A 20,800-nucleotide genomic window follows, 5' to 3' on the forward strand; every position below is an offset into this window, starting at 1 on the left:
GGTATTTTGAAATATCTCGTTACTATTTTTGGGTTAGAATACTATTCTTGGTGAAGTTAAAACTATTTGGAGAAACTGCTGCTCATTGTACAAGTGAATGAATCACATTCAGACTATTTTGACCGATTCTAGTGATTGATTTGCGATTCTAACGGCTCAGAAAATCGCTGGAATACAGTAAATATTACATAAAATATGATAATCCCAAGGATATATCAGAAAGAGTCGACAACCCTGTTTGTGAACAAAATTACTTTATATGTAATTATTAACTAAATTATTTTATGTAATATTATGACAAATTATACATTTTTGTTTGTTTGTTGTCTACAGTAGTTCTTGTGGCTCCTCTAATATGACTGGCAGAGCTGTTCACAGGACAGTCCTGGGTGAGCTGCTTTATCTTATTAATAATTGCTTTACACTGTTGTGCTTTTCCAGCGATGTCTCTTTAAATGAGGGAGCGTGTGTAATAAGTGCGACTGTGGTTGGTTTTCTTCATCTCTGCCTGTTAGTTCACATAATATCTGATAAACCCGAGCAACGCGCAGCAGGTGCTGTTCAAAACAGAACATTATTGACAAACAAACAGAGCACTTTACGCTTCTGTGAGGACGGAAATAACGTGTCTATTCGGATACCGGGGCAACATTTTATCAGAGTCAGTGAAGCTTTGATGAACTTTCTGCTTGGAAACATCAGGTGTGATTGGACTACTAAGTGACTAACTGCCTGGAGCAACAACACGAATCACTGGATACACCTCTGACTTATCCCACACAATAACTCTTCTTATTTAAAGTGCTTTGTTTGTAATTGTGATGCGCGCGGATCTGGCACATGCAGCAGACGGAGCATCGCAGTCAATCTACTTCCAGATGTCCATCTCTCTCTGCTCGTAACAGGTGGAGCTCATTTCACTCCATCTGTCCGCAGCTGAAGTGGCATATATGGGCAACCAGGCTGACAAACTGTCACACCTAAGTTACGCCGAAGTTCCCACGACCGACCCGAACGGACTGGACACGGAGGAAGACGGCCCGCGGATCGGGGTCTCGTACATTTTCGCCACCGACGACGACGAACTGGACGATAAGCATCATCAGCATGTCGACGGATCGGAGCAGAAGGAGGAAGAGAAGCACTACGAGCTGGACTGCGCGGTTTACCACCGAGACGAGTGCATTTATGAGAGAAGTAGCCACACTACGGAACTGGAGACGTTCAGCCCGGAGAATTTATTGAACAAATGTAAGCCCGGGGATGTGCTGGAGTTCGTGTCCACCGGTCAGTACCCACACTGGGCTGTGTACGTGGGGGATTTCCAGGTGGTGCACCTGCACCGGGCGGAGGTCAAGAACAGTTTCCTGACCGATGCTAGTCAGGGCAGGAGGGGCAGGATCGTAAATGAGCTGTACAAAATCAAGCCCCTCGGTCCTGACATGGTGGTGCAGAACGCGATGGAGCAGGTGGGGGCCAAAGACAGAGAGTTAAGTTGGAGAAATTCGGAGTGTTTCGCCGCCTGGTGCAAGTTCGGTAAACGGGAGTTCAAGATGGGAGGGGAGATACGGATAGGAAAACAGCCGTACAGATTAAAGCTCTTCTTGCCTGACAAACAGTTTCATGTGCTGGAGTTTCAGAGTTTGGAGGACTTGATCATGGAAAAGAGGAGAAACGATCAGATCGGTAAAGCGGCAGTTTTACTGGAGTTGGCGCATCATTTGAGCAATAGCGGAAGTGACGCGAAAGTTCATTGAAGCGCAACAGGTAACGTTAGCGGAGAGAAATGTGCTCTAACATAACATGTGCGTGATTCTCACGAAACCCTTCCAGAACATTTAATTGCAAAATGAAAATCAATTATTTTTTATTCAAAGAAAATGACAGAACTGGGACAGATTCTGATTGGTCAACTCCATGATACAGTACTAGCTCGTCAGCATATCACTGCGCCGCTGCCATAGCTGTTCTGCTAGGTCATCTTTTAGCGGAAGGATATCACTTAATGAATTTCATTATTATTAATAAAAAGTTTCAATAAAAAATGTGTCCTCGATATTTTTAATTTGTTGCAACCATCTTTATAAAAACAATAAATCACTCTAGGCCACGCTGCATTGTGAATATAGTAATGGCTAAAAGTCCCCATAATTACAATTTATGGGTTTATTGGTTTAGACGTTTTGCATTGTAACTTATTGTGAATGTAAAGCGTCCTTTTCATAACAATTAAGCAAAATTCTCATTGCTGTAATGCAAAAAAAAGTTCTTATGCACTCATTACCGTAACAGGGTGAAAATGTAGTAGGCTAGTACCACCTTTAATGTTAATTTCAATCAAATAAAATGCATTGAAAATAATAGAAATCGCCTGGAAGTAAGCAGGCTAAATTATTGTAATGATAATTGGGTGGTAAAACTTGCAAAATTTTCTTAAAAATAATGTTACAATGCAAAACATTTTAACTGTCGTAAATGTAGGCTTCATTTAATTTTGCTAAAATAATTAATTAATAAAAAAATAAATGAATTTTGGGGCTTCGATTCATCTATGTGTTGGTATCTGACATCACATATTATGATGACAAATTATGTTAATTTTCCTTCTGCTGGAAATTGAAATAATTTCACACTCAGTTATTAAATATTTTAAGTTGGGTGGTATTGTTTTTCAAATAGATTGCCTCTCAAGTTGTAAGCTGTTCTCTATAATGTAAAATCAGGCTCTCTGTGACTTGCAAAATAGCCATAAATCATCATATGTGGATCTTGCTTTATAAAAGTTTTGGCACACATGAAATTACAGCAAGTAAACTGACTGAATCCACCTGTTTATCCTCTCTCTCAGTTATTCTTGCTTTTATCATTACACAATCTGAGAACATATCTGACTTCACATCTTGCTCTTTATGGTTTAAGTCAGTACGGTGCATTTTTTAACACAACTGTATGTAGTTTTGTGTAATTTTTGTGACTTTGGAGCCCCCTACAGTTAAGTAAGTGGAATTCACTGTTGTAAATATAGCAGTAGCTGTAGGTGTGCATTTGTTGATGCTTTTCGCTGAATTTCGTACCCTTTCATCAAACTACCGAATTCCAGACAGACCATTGGTGGGAAGCAGGGGAAAGAAACAGAAGTCACTCAGGATAATGATTTTGAAACTGATACTTGAAGGTAAAAACGTACATAAAATTGCTTTAATTAACTGTACATTCATTGTACTTTTGACATTAGTGTCCACATTCTTCCTGAATGAGGAAAGTTGCATCCGATTCATACCGGAGCTTTACATTTCCGGTTTCTAGTGTTTCTAGTCAATTTATCCAAAGGGATAATATAAAGTCAGTGAAAATGGTTTAAGTAAAGAATGTGGCTCCATAGTTTAAACAACTACTATACAGTGTCACAGTGACCGTCTTTTTGCAGTGGATCACCTGAAGTTTATTGAGAGAGTTGATGACATAAGGCGGCCGGAAGTTATATTGAAAGTGTTTCATTTTAATTAATTCAGTAGATCTTTTTACCCTGTTTTAACATGGGGTTTAAAGGCATAGTTCACCCAAAAATTAAAATTCTGTAATTAATCACTCACCTCGTGACATTCCAAACCCGTAACACTAATTAAGATACTTTCTGACTCTGCATAGACAACAACGCAACTGCCACGTTCAAGGCCCAGAAAAGTATAAGGACATCATTAAAATAGTCCATGTGACATCAGTGGTTCAACCGTAATTTTATGAAGCTAAGAGAATACTTGCGACTAATGACTTTATTCAAAAATGTATTCGCTTCCGTGTCAGTCTTCGACACCCGTTAATGATGTCCTTTCTACCTCTCGGATTTCATCAAAAATATCTTTTGTATTCTGAAGGTGAACATGAGGCTGAGTAATTAATGACATAATTTTAATTTTTGGGTGAACTGTCCCTTTAATGAGACTGGAGCATGAAAATTCATCATGACAGCACTCATTGGTTAGAAAAAGATGGCTAGAGGTTCCGTTTTTTTCATGTTTATATATTTAACTTTTTTTTTTTTTATTACCAGAGGCCACGCAATATGGTGGAGTTGGAAAGCTACAGATGAAAACATGAGCTTGTTTTAAAAAATCTGATTGAAATCATTTGATGTAGTGTTTTAATATTCAGAATATGCTTTAATCCTGAGCCTCTTCAATACCCTGCAAACTCTCCACGACTTTCATTTGCAAGGCTGCCAAAGTTGGCTTACCCTCTATTTGTCCTCCCACTTGTGAATTTTAATACAATTTTCTCTGAGTGTGTGAATTTGAATTTAATGACGTGAAGCTGTAGAAAAGAAGCTGAAAGCAACAGTTTGCTAACACTGGGTTAAATAAATATAGCAAAGGCCAAGGCATAAAATGCTACGTAGGTAATAATTTATTAATCTCTGCTTCGAAACTCTATAATAAGAGCCCTAACAAATGCCACAGGCGGTAGTTCATAGCCATTCAGTCATGAGATTATGAAGCAAATGCTTCATCCAAACTAGACTTTGACCTCAAACTTTGCCTATGGGAAAACCTCAGGTGGTCAGATTTGAAATGCATAGACAATCCGAAGGGTCAAAACACACGGTGTGACTTATCTCTCTGAACAGGAGCCCTGAGATATGCCACAGATGACGTGTTTTGTTACAGGAGCAAAGGGTGTTTTATGATTTGAGCCCAATCACACTGCCACAGGGCCACTCTGAGTAAACACGGGATGCTGGGAAACAGGGAAGTAATTACAACTGCCATACTGTGAGTGAGTAATGGCTGCCCACAAAGGCAACAAGACAGTCTTTGTGAATCATTGGAAAGCCAACACTCTTGCCAGCTTGAGACAACAGCCCCCTAATGAGCACTTAGTCGGTGATGTTTTGAATGTGATCTGACTCTGTGACACTGCTCTTTGTGCTGTGAGTGCAGGTCTCTGCCCTGTTCCTTCAGCTGAGCTGTGTATAGTTAGCAGTTTCCGCCATAGAGCTGTTTTTGGTTTGTTGCGCAAAAACGCTGAATAGAATTAGTATGAGAAATTCCCGAGGAAACCCATGGCAACCTCTGGGTTTAGGCAACACACTGACCTCTTAATTAAACAGTTCTGTTGGTTTGAACTACGCAAGTAGAATAATAGACCATGGATACCATGGACATATTTAACACTATAGAAGTCCCAGAGATTTGTAACCCTCCTTTAGCCAAGTGGATGCTAACTGGCTAGTCTTTTGGCTATCATTAGCATCAATTCATGTGTAAATGTGGTCATTACCTGAGCAATCTGCAGGGGGGTTGGGGGTGTGTGTGTGAATGGTTGCTGGTGGCTTGTTTGTATGTGTGGGGGAGGGAGGGCTGCTAAAAGCAGAGAACTTGATTGACCATGTCTCACATTGGCATGTAGGGTCTTGCCCAGGTGTAAACAGGTATGAATTAGTACATCTAATTGCATGCAGCTTGCTCTCAAATGAGAGGTAATTCCTTTTGTGCTGAGGTGGATAAAATCTAACTGCACATAGCCTACTACTTCAGTGCCCTCAAGAATTCTGTGGTGTACAAACCTCCTCTCCAAGAAAAGAAAATGCAGAGAAGACTCACCACTCGGCAGGCCTTGGAAATGATCCTGAGTGAAGTAAACCCTTGTGACTCAGATGGAGAAGACATAGAACTTCAGCCGGATTCGGACTCAGAGCTGTCTGATCTGTCTTCAGGTTAAGTTTCATTTCATATTATTTCCTATTTCATTTCAAACCAGTAAGTGGAAAACACCAAAAAAGCAGAGTGGAGTGACATAAATATTTATTTTGCCTTTTTTGTATTGTCCACTTTTTTGTTTGTACTACTTAGCAGACATTCACTGCCATCTGAAGTGCAAAACATTATTAGTTGTTTCTTTGCGTTAGTTGTATCTTTTTATTTAGGAAGATATTTCAGACATTATTCCGATACAGAGAAGGAGATACTGGAATTATTATTAGTATCTATGCATGCATTTGTGATATCATTTGACTTTTCCATTGCTCACAATTTGAATTTGTTCACACTGCAGATGAGGAGACTGCTCCTCAACCAAAAAAGAGAGCCCGTTTGGGGACTGACCTGACAGAGACAGCGAAAGATGGCACAGTGTGGCGTGAAGAACAGGTGGGGACGCGTCTCCCTTTCACCCCAATCAAAGCGTACGCTGCAGATGGAGAGCCAACGGCTAAGGCCAGGAAAAGTATCTCGAGTCGCCTTCAGAGCTTCCTGTGTTTCATCACTCTTGACATGCTTCATAGCATTCAAGAATGGACTATTCAACATGCACAGGAAACGGAGCATGTTCATTGGTTCATGGCCCTCCCTGAACTAATGGCATTTATTGCAATTGTCATCTTGCGGGGGCTTACCAAGGTTCCATCACTACGTGACTGCTGGTCAGCAAACCTGGGAAACCCACATATCATTGGAACAATGCAGCGAAACCGCTTCCAAGACATCATGCGACACCTACGCTTTGATGACAGGTCCACCCGGAGTGATCGAGCAAAGACTGATAAGTTTGCTGCAATTTCCAGTGTGTGGGGATCATTTGTCACCAATTGCATCACGTCCTACAACCCTGGTCTACATATCACCGTTGATGAACAGCTTTTCCCGTCAAAGACTCGCTGCTGTTTCCTGCAGTATATTGCAACTAAACCTTACAAGTTTGGGATCAAGTTTTGGGTGGCTTGCGACCTAAAATCCAAGTACATTTGTAATGTCCTCCCATATCTTGGCAAGGACCCTAGTCGTCCCAGTGGAGAGAGACTGTCTGAAAATGTAGTGATGAGGCTGATGGAACCATTCCTAGACAAGGGCAGAAATGTTACCACTGACAATTTCTTCACATCGCTGTCACTTGCGCATAAACTTCTTAGCCGGAAAACCACCATCCTCGGCACAGTCAACAAGATTCGCCGGGAAATCCCTCAATCCGCTAGACACACAGATCGCAATGAATTCACCACTCAGGTATGTTGCAGGTCTTTTGTGGTTCTATGTTTATGTGTTTCTAATTTTTAGAATCAACACCGCCAAGTGTGTCATTGTGTGTAAAAGTGCTATGAAAATAACAATTTATCTTATTTATTAGGTGTTTTCAACCACTGCTGCTACGCTGACGGCGTATGCGCCCAAACGGAAGAAGACCGTCTACATTCTTAGCAGCATGCACAGCGTGATTCAGACTGATAATACCACCAAAAGGAAGCCAAACACCGTCACCCTTTACAACACCACAAAGTGCGGCGTGGATGTGATGGACCAGATGGTGCGGGAGTACACTGTCCGCACAGGGACACGGCGCTGGCCAGTTGCCGTGTTCTATAACATGATTGACATGGCAGCACTGAATGCACACGTGCTGTATCAAGCATGCACCGGAAGGCAGGAAAGACGGGTGGACTTCCTGGTGGAGCTTGCAAGAGAGTTGGCTAACTCTCATATGTGTGCGAAGAAGGCAAGAAAAGAACAATTGCTTCGGACACAACCCTCCACACCTAGCCCTGGAAAAAGAGCCATGTGTCAGGTGAAACACCAATGCAAGAACAATCATGCCACTGTGCGATGTGTTCACTGCTACAGATACACATGTGGTAAATGCAGACGGGAGATACCATGGCAGTGCCAGGATTGTGAGTGATTGCTGGAATGTACTCACTCACTTTTTAATATTATTTGTAAATGTGTACAAATGGTTGGTTTCTTTTATTTTATTTTGTACTGTTTTTATCAATAAATCTCAGCAACAAAGGAAAAAAAAAACATGTGTTGATTTCTCCCTAAGATGGCAAAGTGAAACACAAGTTTCCTTGAAGTGGCTCAGCATGGCCCCACATTGTTTACATAACAAAAGCAACTGTTCACAGCCCATCGGCTGTCCTGCGGGTTTTATAGGTAGAAAAGCCAAATGGCTGCTCTCTGGGACTTCTAGTGTTAAAAATGAAAGCAATTTTCTAACCAGTGACATTAATCAAATCCCCTTGTCCTTTTCATAGCTGTAAAGATTCTCGAATTAAAATAACTAACTAAATAATAATAAAAGTAATAATAAGTAGGCATGTGATGGCCATCAAATTCCTGTGTCCTATAGCTAGATTCTCTAATTAATAGAAATTGAAAAATTAAATTTAAATAATTAAACATTCAAATAATAAAATAAGTAATAATTAAATAAGTAGTCCAGTGATGTCCTTCAAATCCAAGTGTGTTTGTCATCGCTGATTAGATTTTCTAAATCAAACAAAATAATTAAAAATGAGTAATTATGTTACATCCATCCTTTTGGTAGCTGCATAGTTTCCTAACAAATAAATATTTAAATAGAGTAACCCACATTCATTAAATTCCAGTGTCTTCAGTGTAGCTGAAGATTATCCAAAATAATTAATGAAAAATTTAAATCATTTTATGTGACATTCATCAAATTCCAGTGTCCTTATTGTTGCTGCAGAGATTCTCTAATTTATTAAATAAATAAATACATAATGAAAAATGGAAATAAATTAAAAAGTAGTTAAGCCGTTGAACATCAGTGTTCTTATTGTAGCTGCATATGCTCCCAAATAAGTAAATAAATAAATGAACAATTTAAATATTGTGGGATTACAAATTTAAGAATCTGTCTTAGATCTACTGATCCTATGTCCTTACATACAATCACCTGAAGAACTAATGTGAAATCCATTGTATTTAGCATTTATGACATCAGATGAACGATTATGTTAAACAAAGTTTGTAGCAAGAGGTTCATATTAGTTCCTGTTCTCTTATTGTAAATCAAATGAGCCAGATGATGGAGACTCTCACCTTTTGTTTGTAATGGCTCTTTGGGTCCCTGCCCCAGTCTTTGGGTAGTTATGCTGATTGAATTAGGACTGATTAAATGGAGCAGGCAGCTATACCTGAATATATTTGCATGCTTTGTTTAAGGTCGTCACCCAGGTGCTTTGATTCCATTCCTAAGCTCTGACCCCTAAATGTATATAAACTACAATGTAACAGTGCCTTAGTTAGGCTTTTTATGACTGCAGCGCCACGCAGAACTCTGCTGAAGACATCCAAGAGTCTCCTGGTCTTTGCTTCTGAGTTTCCAACAATATTTAAAAGGAGTAGTCCAGGGACATTAATGAAATCCTAGTTTCCTTATTGTAGCTGCATATTCTCTAATTTAAAGTCAAATTAAATAATAAATAAAATGAATGAAAATTTGAAATGATTTAAAAAGTGTCAGTCATCAAATTCAAGTGTCATTATTGTAGCTGCATAAATTCTCTTAAGTTAAATAAAAAAAACATTAAGAAAGAAAAATATCAATTTAAAAAGAGTTATTGGGCATAAACATTCTAATACATATAGACAAACCAAAATGTTTAAAAAGTATAAGCCAGTGACAAAAATCCCAGTGTCCTTATGATAGCTGCATGGTTTCTGGCAGACCTTTACTTCAGATGACCTGGGTTGAGGTGAACTTGTGAAGCTCATTTGTCAGCGCATAAATAGCTTATCAACTTTGTCAAACATGCTTATTTAACCACAGCAACATCTTTTCCTTGCTTCTCATTATCTCATTATCATACTCTTCATACCTGAGTCATTATGTAAATCCACTTTATGCTGTAATGTCTGAAGCGTTCGCTAGCCTTTCATAATAACATTTAATTAATGTTATAAATGTAGTCACAGTTTTCTTGCAAATTACCATGCAAGTTAAGAGCGTGTCCTTTAATGATATACCTCTGATATCCTTAGGGCTTTACAAAATGCCTTTTTAAACCATGTTTAAATTATGCTAATATTTCAGTGAGATTAAGCCTCAACCATCCTTTTACCCCTTGCAGTAGTGACACAATACAAGGGCTCTCTTTCACAAGACATAAAAGGCTACAGCAAATTCAGTTTTAACTGCAGTAACGAGCAGGAAGAAAGTTACTTGCGGTCACTTCTTGTATTTATGAATCTTCCTGCTGCAAGCAGTTGCAGTGTGTACTGTAGTTTCAGGTCTGTTTCAGCTTACGTCATATTTGGGGGGAGTTTTATTTTATGAGCCCCATATGATTTGGGAAGAGCAAGATTATTAAACAAGCGTTTAAATGCACTATTTTGGCAGAAAATGCACCCCCTCCTCATTTCCAATTAAATTTCCTCCCCCAACAACATATTTATGAACCAAAAATAAATATTTATTGAAGTACAGTGATGTCTCTGAAATTAAAAACATATTTCCCACTTACAAAGGTACCTTTCTACTCCCATTTAATCTTTTTGTGTTTGTTTGAATGTCACACATTTACAATAGGAATGTTTTACCTGTTCTTCAATGCAGATTAGTTCTGCTATATTAGACGAGAGTGTCGGTGGACAGCAATTGTTGAGTCTACCAAACATTTCCAATTGGATTCCAGACTGGCTATGGCTGCAGCAGTTCCAAGCCGCCCTTTTTTAAATCCTTTTTGTTGTGTGCTTTATGTCATTGTCCTGATGGAAAATCAATCTTCACCATGTGGATCTCTGGCTAACTGAAGCTGGTTCTCCAAGGTGAAAATCTCCACAGCATGGTACTGTGAAGTGTATTTGGTTTGTGCCACATCTAACACCTCACTCGCAGGACAAAGAGCTCAATTTTAGTCTCATCAGTCCACAAATTGTTCCTCAGAAGGTGTTGGATGTTCTCAAACTCCAGGAATGATTTAATGTTTGTCAGAAGTGTCTTCCTTCTAGCCACTCTCAGAGTCGTGATCTGTGAAGTGCTGTATGTGTGTTAATATCCGGGCGGTTTTTTACTATTTCTGCCAAAAAGACCTGCGGCTCTTCTTCTGGGGGTTGTAACCTGCCTCTTGGTCATTTCTCTGAAAGCTGCCCTTGTTCTCAGTTTGGTCTTCTTGTATCATGGTTCAAAGTTTTGACAGACTTCTCCAACTTCATCTCAATGTTAAATTGAAACCCTTTTTAAGCAACTGCTTTAGTTGAGAACTCACAGATTCAGCAGCATTGGAGAATATTGTGTAATTGTGTTTTCAGTACATTTACATTTACATTTATGCATTTAGCAGACGCTTTTATCCAAAGCGACTTACATTGCATTCAAGTTAAAGTTTTTACATTTTTTATCAGTAGATAAAATACAGTGATAGATAATACAGTGTTTAAAGGAGAAATATAAGTAATGGATTTTGATTCATGCCATGGTGACAAGTGAATTTCTTTATGAGTGAGTCATTTAAGTCGTTCATTGAGCCAGTTTGTTCAAAAATACTGATTCTGGATTTTTTCTTTATGAGTAACGTTCAGTAATGTCCTTGTGGCATTGCATTGTGTATGGTCATCAGTCAATTTTGCACATTTGTCAGCTGCCTCTTGTTCACTGAATGGAATGAGAACAATTCTTTAACCTAAAAGATCCATTTAAAACCACTAAAGAGAAATCGTATTGCCTTTAAAACAATGACCTCTCAGCCATTACAAAACACTGTAAGTACAGTAACATCTTGTAATACTGAAGATGCATACAGTTATTTCTTCTTTTAAAAGGTTTGTAATTTTGAAAAATGACTGTTATCAGAAAGATAAGGCAAGGCCTTTCTGAACGTTTTAATCCTTCCTTACTATGTCCTAAAAGAGACAATTTAGAGGCAAGTGGCCTTGAAATACATAAAGACCCATCAAGCTTTTCTATAACAACTAATTATTGCAACTAGATATTCGACGTGAACATAGTCACTGACTGACTAATTAAAATGTGAAGTGTTGTGCTCAGAGAGAACTAAAATATGTATTAAAGTTTTTATATTATAAATTAAATTAATATTTTATTTAAACTAATAAAATACTTAAAAATATTTGAGTTAGGTGTTAAAAATATAATAACTACCAGGTGAAATCTGTGTAGTTAATAATAATAATAATAATATTAACAACAACAATATAAATATATCATTACAAAAATTTAAAAAGTGGCTGAATATAAACTTGTTTAATGTAGTGAATTGTTTTGTATTACAAAATGCAAAATATAGTGGCTCAATATAAACCTGTTTAGTTCATTTAATGCTTATATTTTATCTTGTATTTAATTACCATTGTTCTTCCACATGAAAGACAGAAATGTCATGAAGCAATTTTGTCAGGCTATGTAGTAAAATTGACTTTTATCCACTGTCTGTGTTCTGCTTTGAACATCCTAGAGGAAAACCTGTTTGATTATGTATCTTATTTCTCCAGAAGAAAACCGTATTTGATCGGCAACATAAAAGCTATCATAGAAGAACATGGAAACCACTGCTGGACTCTGCTGGAAATATTGTTTTCCCCTGTCTCAAAAAACCACATCAATAAATTTTTTATAAAGGTAGATTGAATTGGGACGTATGAAAGAGTGCCAATATGTTCTAGAAAGCTTTTAAAGGTTTTAGAGTTTGTCCTTCAGAACTGCTGTTTAAACAGCCTAATGACACTGAATTTAAAGGACTAAATTGCTACTAAAGCTAGTAATAATTAATAAATGGCCCGAAGCGTAATAAGGTGACATAAAAATGCCAAACACACCCATCAATCATCCAGACCATGAGTTATATTTTCATTCTGGATATGTATTATAATGAACTCACACGGGTGTATTTGGATCACTCTTAGCTTGAGTACCTGCTGGCTCAATCAAAGCAATGGAAATTCCAGGGCCTCATTGTGATGCCGGGCAGCATTATAACACTGGGCGCACAATAGAAAATCACTGCATGTGGTGCTGATAGACGCAGTGCCTTATTCTTATTTGATTAATGTTGATTTTTCTCTTTTATGAGACAAGCATGACATGTCTGAAAATACAAGACATTAGCATACCAATCATATCAGGTGCCTTTCATGATGTAGATAACAGTTTACAATTAGGATAATGTGTGGAGATGTCAGAATACTAGGGCTGTATACCTTGGAGAACCTGGCGATACGATACATACCTCGATACACAGGTCACGATTCGATACGTACCTCGATACAGAGCTGTCTCGATACGATTTGATACAATGTGACACGATTCGATACGATTCAATAAAAATACATGGGCCAGAGCCAATTAGTTAATGCTGAACACATTTACTCAACAAACAGAACTCTGCATTTTTCTTCAATTTAATGAAGACAAAAGTGCATTATAACAGTGCATTTTGCTTAAATATTTGCAACTTTAAGTGCTCTGATTAATTGTACACAAATTGTATTAATCTGGAAATTACCACAAGTCAACATTTAACTTTCCAAGGGTACAGTCTGAGCTCACACAAGCACAAAATCTTCTTCTTATTATTCTTAACTTCTTATTAAATCTTCTTATAATTCTTTTTTGTGACACCATGTACTGCCATAACATATTTCACTATGAAATCACTTAAAGGTGCCATAGAATGCATTGATACAGTATTTTAAATTGTTCTCTGATATCTACACAGAAGGTATGTGGCTTAGGTAAGGGCAAAAAATCTCCAGAAACGATTTTACATGTCCATTTACAACCCTAGGATTTCTCCCTAGAATGAAACGGTCTGTTATTGGCTTATTTGGCAGGGTAATGAATAATAATGAGCTCTTCTCTGATTGGCTGTTTCACAGTGCTGCTCAATGTTGAGCTCTGCTCTGATTGGCTGTTTCACAGTACGGCTCATCAGCAAGAAGGAAGCACAGGGAGGAAAATATATATTTAAATACTTTCTCTCGCAGTTATATCGTCGGGTAATTATACTGTATATAAAACGCGGGCATCAGGGAGCCGTTATTAATATGCGAGGCATTGAAACTGCTTTTGAACGATCCATCGATCGCGTTATAGTTCACTTTCAAGAGACGCGATCACACAAACTATGTTTACATTATGGAGCAACAGTACTTACCACACATTTCACAAGATCAGATGCTTGTCAGTGGTGCTCAGGATCTGTAAGTCATTCGCCATCATCCTCATCTCTCCTTACTGAGAGTGAAATCTTATGTAAGTTACTGTAACAGGCTACCACTAGCAAGGAGCTAACCATGTCCCTTTAGTGGCTCGCGTTATTTGCTTTCTGTGCCTTTCTGAATACAGACACCAACCCATCCCTGCACTTCACTCCCCCTGCACGGCCTGGAACATAACATTTATTTTGTTATTTTTGCTGTTGTCCGCGCTTGTTTATTTACAATACCTGCAGAGCTTCTGATGGTTCGGTGTTATGTTCTGATTCGCCTGTTTTTCAGTGGTCTTTTTTAATCACGAGATTTACATATGAAGGAGGAAACTATGGTGTTTGAGGCTCACTGTATGTCATTTCCATGTACAGAACTGTTATTATTTAAATATGCCAGGGTAAAGACAGTTTTTCATTCTATGGCACCTTTAAATGCTACATCTTGCTTTAACATTTTCCATGAGTTTTTTTGAAACTCGCGGGCACCGCTGCGCCCCCTAATGGCTGGGCGGAGTATCGATACTAAGGGCTAGAATATCGATACTGTATCTTTTTTTATTATATCGGTATGTATCTAAGAATCGATATTTTGAGCACACCCCTACAGAATACCTTATTCACATATTTAATAAATTATTGTTTCGCTGCACTTCATTGAATCATTTTTAATGCAATGATAAAGGACATTAGGAAATGACTAAAAGCTACACTACCAGTTAGGGGTGTGCGATATGACGATTTTTGATCGTGGACGATAAAAATGTCTCCACGATCTGCTTTTGAAGAAATATCGTAGTATCGCGCTACCGCGCACATTGTCAAATACAGTTCTGGTCTCCGTCTCTATATACTGTACAACACCACATACAGCAGTAGAGTTACTCTGACAGGACACTGCACTTATTCGCGTTCGCAAAAGTACATTATTTGCATACAAGCCTTGCTGGTTAAATGTTTCATTCGCGCGCTGGTCTGACGTGCGCTTGTTCTGAGCGCATACACCTGAAGCACGCGCACTAAAACGCCTGTCTAACAGCGCGAGCGCCTGATTACTCAACTAACTTATATTTTGCGCTAATACTGTCAAAACACACAAGGTTTACATACAGACTGAGTTGGTTATCTCTAAAAGGGGAAGTCGTGGCCTAATGGTTAGGGAGTTGGACTCGTGATCCAAAGGTTGCGGGTTCGAGTCTCCGGCCGGCAGGAATTGTAGGTGGGGGTAGTGAATGTCCAGCGCTCTCTCCACCCTCAATACCACGACTGAGGTGCCCTTGAGCAAGGCACCGAACCCCCAACTGCTCCCCGGGCGCTGCAGCATAAAATGGCTGCCCACTGCTCCGGGTGTGTGTTCACGGTGTGTGTGTGTTCACTGCTGTGTGTGTGCACGCGTGATGGGTTAAATGCAGAGCACGAATTCCGAGTATGGGTCACCATACTTGGCTGAATGTCACTTCACTTAAAATGAAAGTAAATAGTTAAGAGAGAAACGGATGCGTGCCTGTTTATTAGATGCGTGCAGCTCTTAAAGGGACAGGACACTAAACGTGCTGTCGACTGTCATTAAAGGGATAGTTCACCCTAAAATTTAATTTCTGTCATTATTTACTCAGTGGAAAACCAAACAGTTGCTGGTCCACATTGACTTTGATAGTAGGAAAGAAAAATCCTATGGAAGTCACTGAGGACCAGCAACTGTTTGGTTTTCCACCTTCTTCAAAATAGCATTTATGTTCAGCAGAAGAAAGAAACTCATTCCGGTTTAAAACAACTTTTGAGTAAATGATGATATAAAAATACAACATTATGACAGAATTGACAGACAGATGACAGAATATTAATTTGTGGGGGAACTATTCATTTAACGTTAACAAAACAACAAAACACAAAGAGAAAAATCACTCACTATTCTTGACTGAAAAACTTTAATACAGTTGCTTTAGGAATCAGTCTATGTAGTGTTTTATTTTTATATTTGTTCATTCAATTTCATTGAATGCTCTGCTAAATACACCTATTGTACCTGGAAATAAAGCACTGTTTGTTTTATTTGTATATTATGTGTATTTGTAATGTGTATCTTTGTTCTTATTTTTTAATAAGAAAAATAAAATAATGACAAAGATTTTTTATCTTCGCCCTCTTTGGCCTAAATATCTGCCATGCATCTTTGTCTTTCTAGTTTGGCTGTAATGCTCAGACAACTTGTAAAACCAAAATAGTAAAACTAACAAAGAATCGTGATAAAAATCGTGAATCGTGATATTTCTATAAAAAATCGTGATATGATATTTTTCCCATATCGCCCACCCCTACTACCAGTCAAATGTTTTTAACATTTTCTAAAGAATACTCTTCTGATCATCATTCTTAAGATCTCATTGCCAGCTAGTCATTCAGGAAACCCACTGACGTGTCGATTAAGAAAATATATGTAGTCTTGCACATCCCTAGCCACTGCACATTACTTTCTGATCAATTGAGTGCTTTTGAACAACAGCCTAATGTATTTGCGAGAGAGCTTAAATGTGTTGGGAATAATCAACGCTTTTTTTCTGTGTGTTGAGACAGGGATTGGTTATGCATTAATACTTTTAAGAGAAGAGGGCGTCTTGAGGTCTGCATCTTGCAGATAAGTGCTGTGGAGGACTGGCCTTATCTGTCATTACAGCTCTCTTACTTCTCCTGTCTGACTCATAAAAGCTCCTCCAGCCCAAACCTCCATCATTCATAATACTACACCTTTATTGCTAAGAGGACCCAACGGTGAGTGAATTAAAAGTTTTATGTCAGAAAAGTAAATGACTTGAGGAAGGTAATTGGTAGTAAATGTGTTCTGCTCAACTCCAGAGGACTGTGAACGTGAGTGCATTTATACAAGGCCGATGGAGGCCACTAAGTGGGTTTCGAACACAGCATGAAATGCAAAAGATGCGTGTGGGAAATAGGAACAGCATCCTGTATGACACTTTTCATGCATCATCTTATATTCATAGTAATGGTAAATTTGATAGACTTGAGGGAAGACAATTATAGCATTTACAAACAAAAGATTTCTTAGTGGAACAAAGCAAGAGAGAAGAGCTTCAACTATTTGTAACCACTTTACCTGTTACAAACAGATATAATACTATTCATGGTCACACTTTAGAATAGGTAACACTTGTTAACTATTAACTATGATTTTTCCCTCAATAAATTCTTAATTTGTTGCTTATTAATAGTTAGGAAGGTAGTTGTTAAGTTTAGGTATTGGGTAGGATTAGGGATGTAGAATAAGGTCATGTAGAATAAGGCATTAATATGTGCTTAATTAGCACTAATACATGGCTAATATTCTAGTAATATGCATGCTAATAAGCAACTAATAGATGTAATCGTAAAATAAAGTCTTACCCTATTCATTTTAGGTTTTATCTGTTACAAAACAAGACAAATTTACTGCACTTAAAATGATAATAATAATTTTGTGATAATTATTTTTTTCTCATTTTGTTCCAAAGTAATATATATCCCCAAAAATCTTGAAAATATATAAAATAATAAAAAAATATTCAAACTTTGCACATCACATTTGGTTATGAGACACCAGAGACAATCATTGGTGTTTTTTAATTTCTAAATGAGCATTTTGATTAATCAAGTTTCAGTATCTGCATAGCTATACAAATGAAAGCTATATAAAAAAAAAGACTTCTTAAATTATTAAACATTATTATAAATTATAAAAATTAAATTAAAATGATTTCTTAAATTATTCAAAATTACTAGAAATTATATTAAAAAAATTAAAATTACTTGTAAAATTATGTAAAATATAAAAAAATTTAATTAGAAATTAAATTAAAATTAAATGTAAAATTTCAGTCTGTTCTTGACACAACGCTATGATAAGGTTTCAATATTCCCTTTAAAACCTTATGGCACTTTTATGCTTTTTTAAAAAACATTCTTTAAAGTCAAGATGAAACAGACGTGTAACAGATCCGAGTGTAATAGATTATCAAAAAGGAATAGGATGAAGACTTTTGAGATGCGGACTTGTGGATGCAGATGAACATGAACATGACTAATTGATTGGAGAAGTCCAGCATATGTCACCAAAGAGAAGTCATTTTCACCAGGTTTGATATTACAAGGTCAAAACATTTTTTAAAAATAAAATAAAAATTGTTCACAGTAAGACCTATAATATGCGTTTAGAAAACAAATAGGGTGAACTTTCATTTCATGCCGACTTTATTGCTTCTTTGAAAGAAGAAATGAGTGTGAGTGATGATGACAGTATTTTTATGTTTGGTGAACTAGCCCATTAACTTGAAGTAAAAGCTTTACGTGATTTAATTGTTATTGAATGTTTACACACACGCACACACACACCCTTGACATTACTCAGGTTTATCAGCCATAACAACATTTGACATGAGAATACCTATGAGTAGCTTGCTGGGAAATGAGGCCCATTTAGACTCCACCATGTTTAAGGAGAGATTAAATGGTTGCCAAGATACAAAAACCTGTCTGACACCAAACATCTGAGAATATGAGTGAAAAAGCTTTATTTTGGCTGTGGAGAAACGCCAATAGTCACATACTCCAGGCTCTAATCAAGCCTTCACTGATGTATGAATTCACTGGGTAATCTGCTTTGCATTTAATTACATGGTTCCAATAAATTGGAGCATATTCTCCCTCAACAGCTTGTTTCTTAGTCACTTGTTTCACACTTTCTTCAATAACAGAATGAATGAAGGAGCCGCATAAATGATGCTGTCTGCGTGTTTGAACACGGTTAAAATGAGTGCTTGAATCAAATGTTAGGCTATATCAGTCACTGAGAGTGCTTTTTCTAGTGTGCATCTATGTAATTTTAAATTTGGCTTTTCAATTAAGCCTAAGCAATATCACAAGAATGCTGTTTGTCTGTATATCAGCTAATCACAGTCCTGCTGAACGTTCAAACCAGCAGCACAGTTGTGATATTGCTTTTACAGGCCTACAACAGTTCAATAAACAAGATGTTATTATTGAGCAACTTATGTTTAGACACCATATTGACAGTTACGTCATCTAATTTTGTTCTCCAAATGAAAAGAGGTCCAAATGAAGTCAAATTAACCTCTCTAAAGGTCCATTCACAGCAAAAACAATAACTATAAAGATAACTGTAACAATAACTATATTAGTGTCCACATCAACGGACAACAACGTTCTGTTTATTAGAAGTGGGATGCAGTTGTATTGTCTTTCACTTGAAATGCTCAAGTTCTTTACAGTGGGGTGGATTCTGATTGGCTGCCAATGTTTTATTGTTCATCAGCTGAAAAAATGGTTCTGAAAGTGATTCCAACAATGTTGTTCCTGTGTGTCACTATCTTTATAACTGTGCTGCGGAATTCCCTTTAGAGCATTTTGGTGTTTGTAAAACGCCATGACATGTTTTGTGGGCAGAGCCTACATGGTGGCAGAAAGAGGCTGTTTTTAGGCCCCCAAAACTCCATTGTCATGTTGCTAAATGAGTGGTATAAAAAGTTTTAACTTTTTAGTTGAAAAAGTCATGTAAACACCCCTTAAATATTATTAACTGGATGGCTTATGCCCTCTATAAACTGCATAGGTAAATATAATGATCTATTGTTTACATCACATTCACACTGTAGTAGGCTAATCATTGCAGGATAGGGTTGTCTGTTTAATGGCTTAACCATAAGCATCTGTATTTAGCTTCAAAGGCCGTCTTCGACAGATGGTATTATATAAATATAAAGACAATCTTTTTAGCATTCTGATTTGATGGTAAGACACAAGAAATACTCGCCTGTTTTCCTCCACTGCCGCCAAAGTGCGCATGCAAAGTGACGTAACTATGTTGTCTACAGTATTTCCAATGGTCTATTCTCATAGAATTGAAACTATTATTAAAACTTTTGAGTTATAGTTATCATCCCTGGTGTAAATAGTCTTGACCACACTGTGGAATGTTCCCAAATTATAACGGTGTGAGCAATGCACAGTAGTGACATTTCCTTCCTTCCTGAATCACTGTTTTTGAATGAACCAATTAAATTAATGATTCAATGACTCATTCATAAATACAATCGCTGCTGTCATTGCTGAATTAATAAATGTTTTTAACGGAAAAAGCTGAATTATTGATTCGCTGACTCACTCAAAGATAGTTTCTTGTATAGCCTCCTACTAGTGTAATGATGTAACCTGCAGAAAGAGTTACTGCACAGAAACAAGCTGAGTGATACAAACAGTACAAAAACAGAACTAGCTTTGGCCACACTTTATATTAGGTGGCCTTAACTACTATGTACTTGCATCAAAAATAAGTACAATGTACTTATTGTGGTCATACTGTATTGCAAAACACTTTTGCTGCTATTGAGGTGGGATATGGGTAAGGTTAGGGACAAGTTTGGTTGTATGGGTAGGTTTAAGGGTGGGTTAAGGTGTAAGGGATGGGTCAACAGTGTAATTATAAATGTAATTACAGAAATTAATTACAGATGTAACTACATATAGGTATTTTTTAAAATATAAGTACAATGTAAAAACGTATGTACAAAAAAATGCATTGTATCAAATTATTAATTTAAATGTAAGTACATAGTAAGGCCATCTAATATGAAATGGGACCCTAGCTTCTCTGTTTTAAAATAAAATTTAAAAATTTTATTTTTAAATTTAAATTTAAATTTTAAATTTTAAAATTTTAAATTTTTAACGGTGGTGATGGCGCAGTGGATAAGACACATGCCTTTGGTGTGAGAGACCCGGGTTCGAATCCACTGTGAGACACCAATGTGTCCCTGAGCAAGACGCTTAACCCCT

General features: G+C 37.4%; 2 protein-coding genes across 3 annotated transcripts in view; both read left to right on the top strand.

The window, feature by feature from the left end:
• Nucleotides 1-519: 519 nt before the first annotated feature.
• lratd2a (LRAT domain containing 2a) lies at nucleotides 520-2,030 on the top strand. Its single transcript, XM_079442029.1, has one exon. It carries the CDS (start codon nucleotides 951-953, stop codon nucleotides 1,755-1,757), a length of 807 nt encoding a protein of 268 aa, XP_079298155.1. The 5' UTR covers nucleotides 520-950; the 3' UTR covers nucleotides 1,758-2,030.
• A 14,631-nt stretch (nucleotides 2,031-16,661) lies between these two features.
• Nucleotides 16,662-20,800, top strand: part of triqk (triple QxxK/R motif containing) — a 157,654-nt gene continuing 153,515 nt past the window's right edge. The window contains exon 1 of one of the 2 annotated variants that reach the window (XM_079442182.1): nucleotides 16,662-16,726. The gene's annotated coding sequence lies outside the window, so the exon portion shown is untranslated. The remainder of the gene's footprint in view (nucleotides 16,727-20,800) is intronic. The other variant, XM_079442183.1, reaches the window with a different exon arrangement.

The sequence above is a fragment of the Barbus barbus genome (assembly GCF_936440315.1).
Source record: "Barbus barbus genome assembly, chromosome: 19".
Classification (NCBI taxonomy): Eukaryota; Metazoa; Chordata; class Actinopteri; order Cypriniformes; family Cyprinidae; genus Barbus; species Barbus barbus.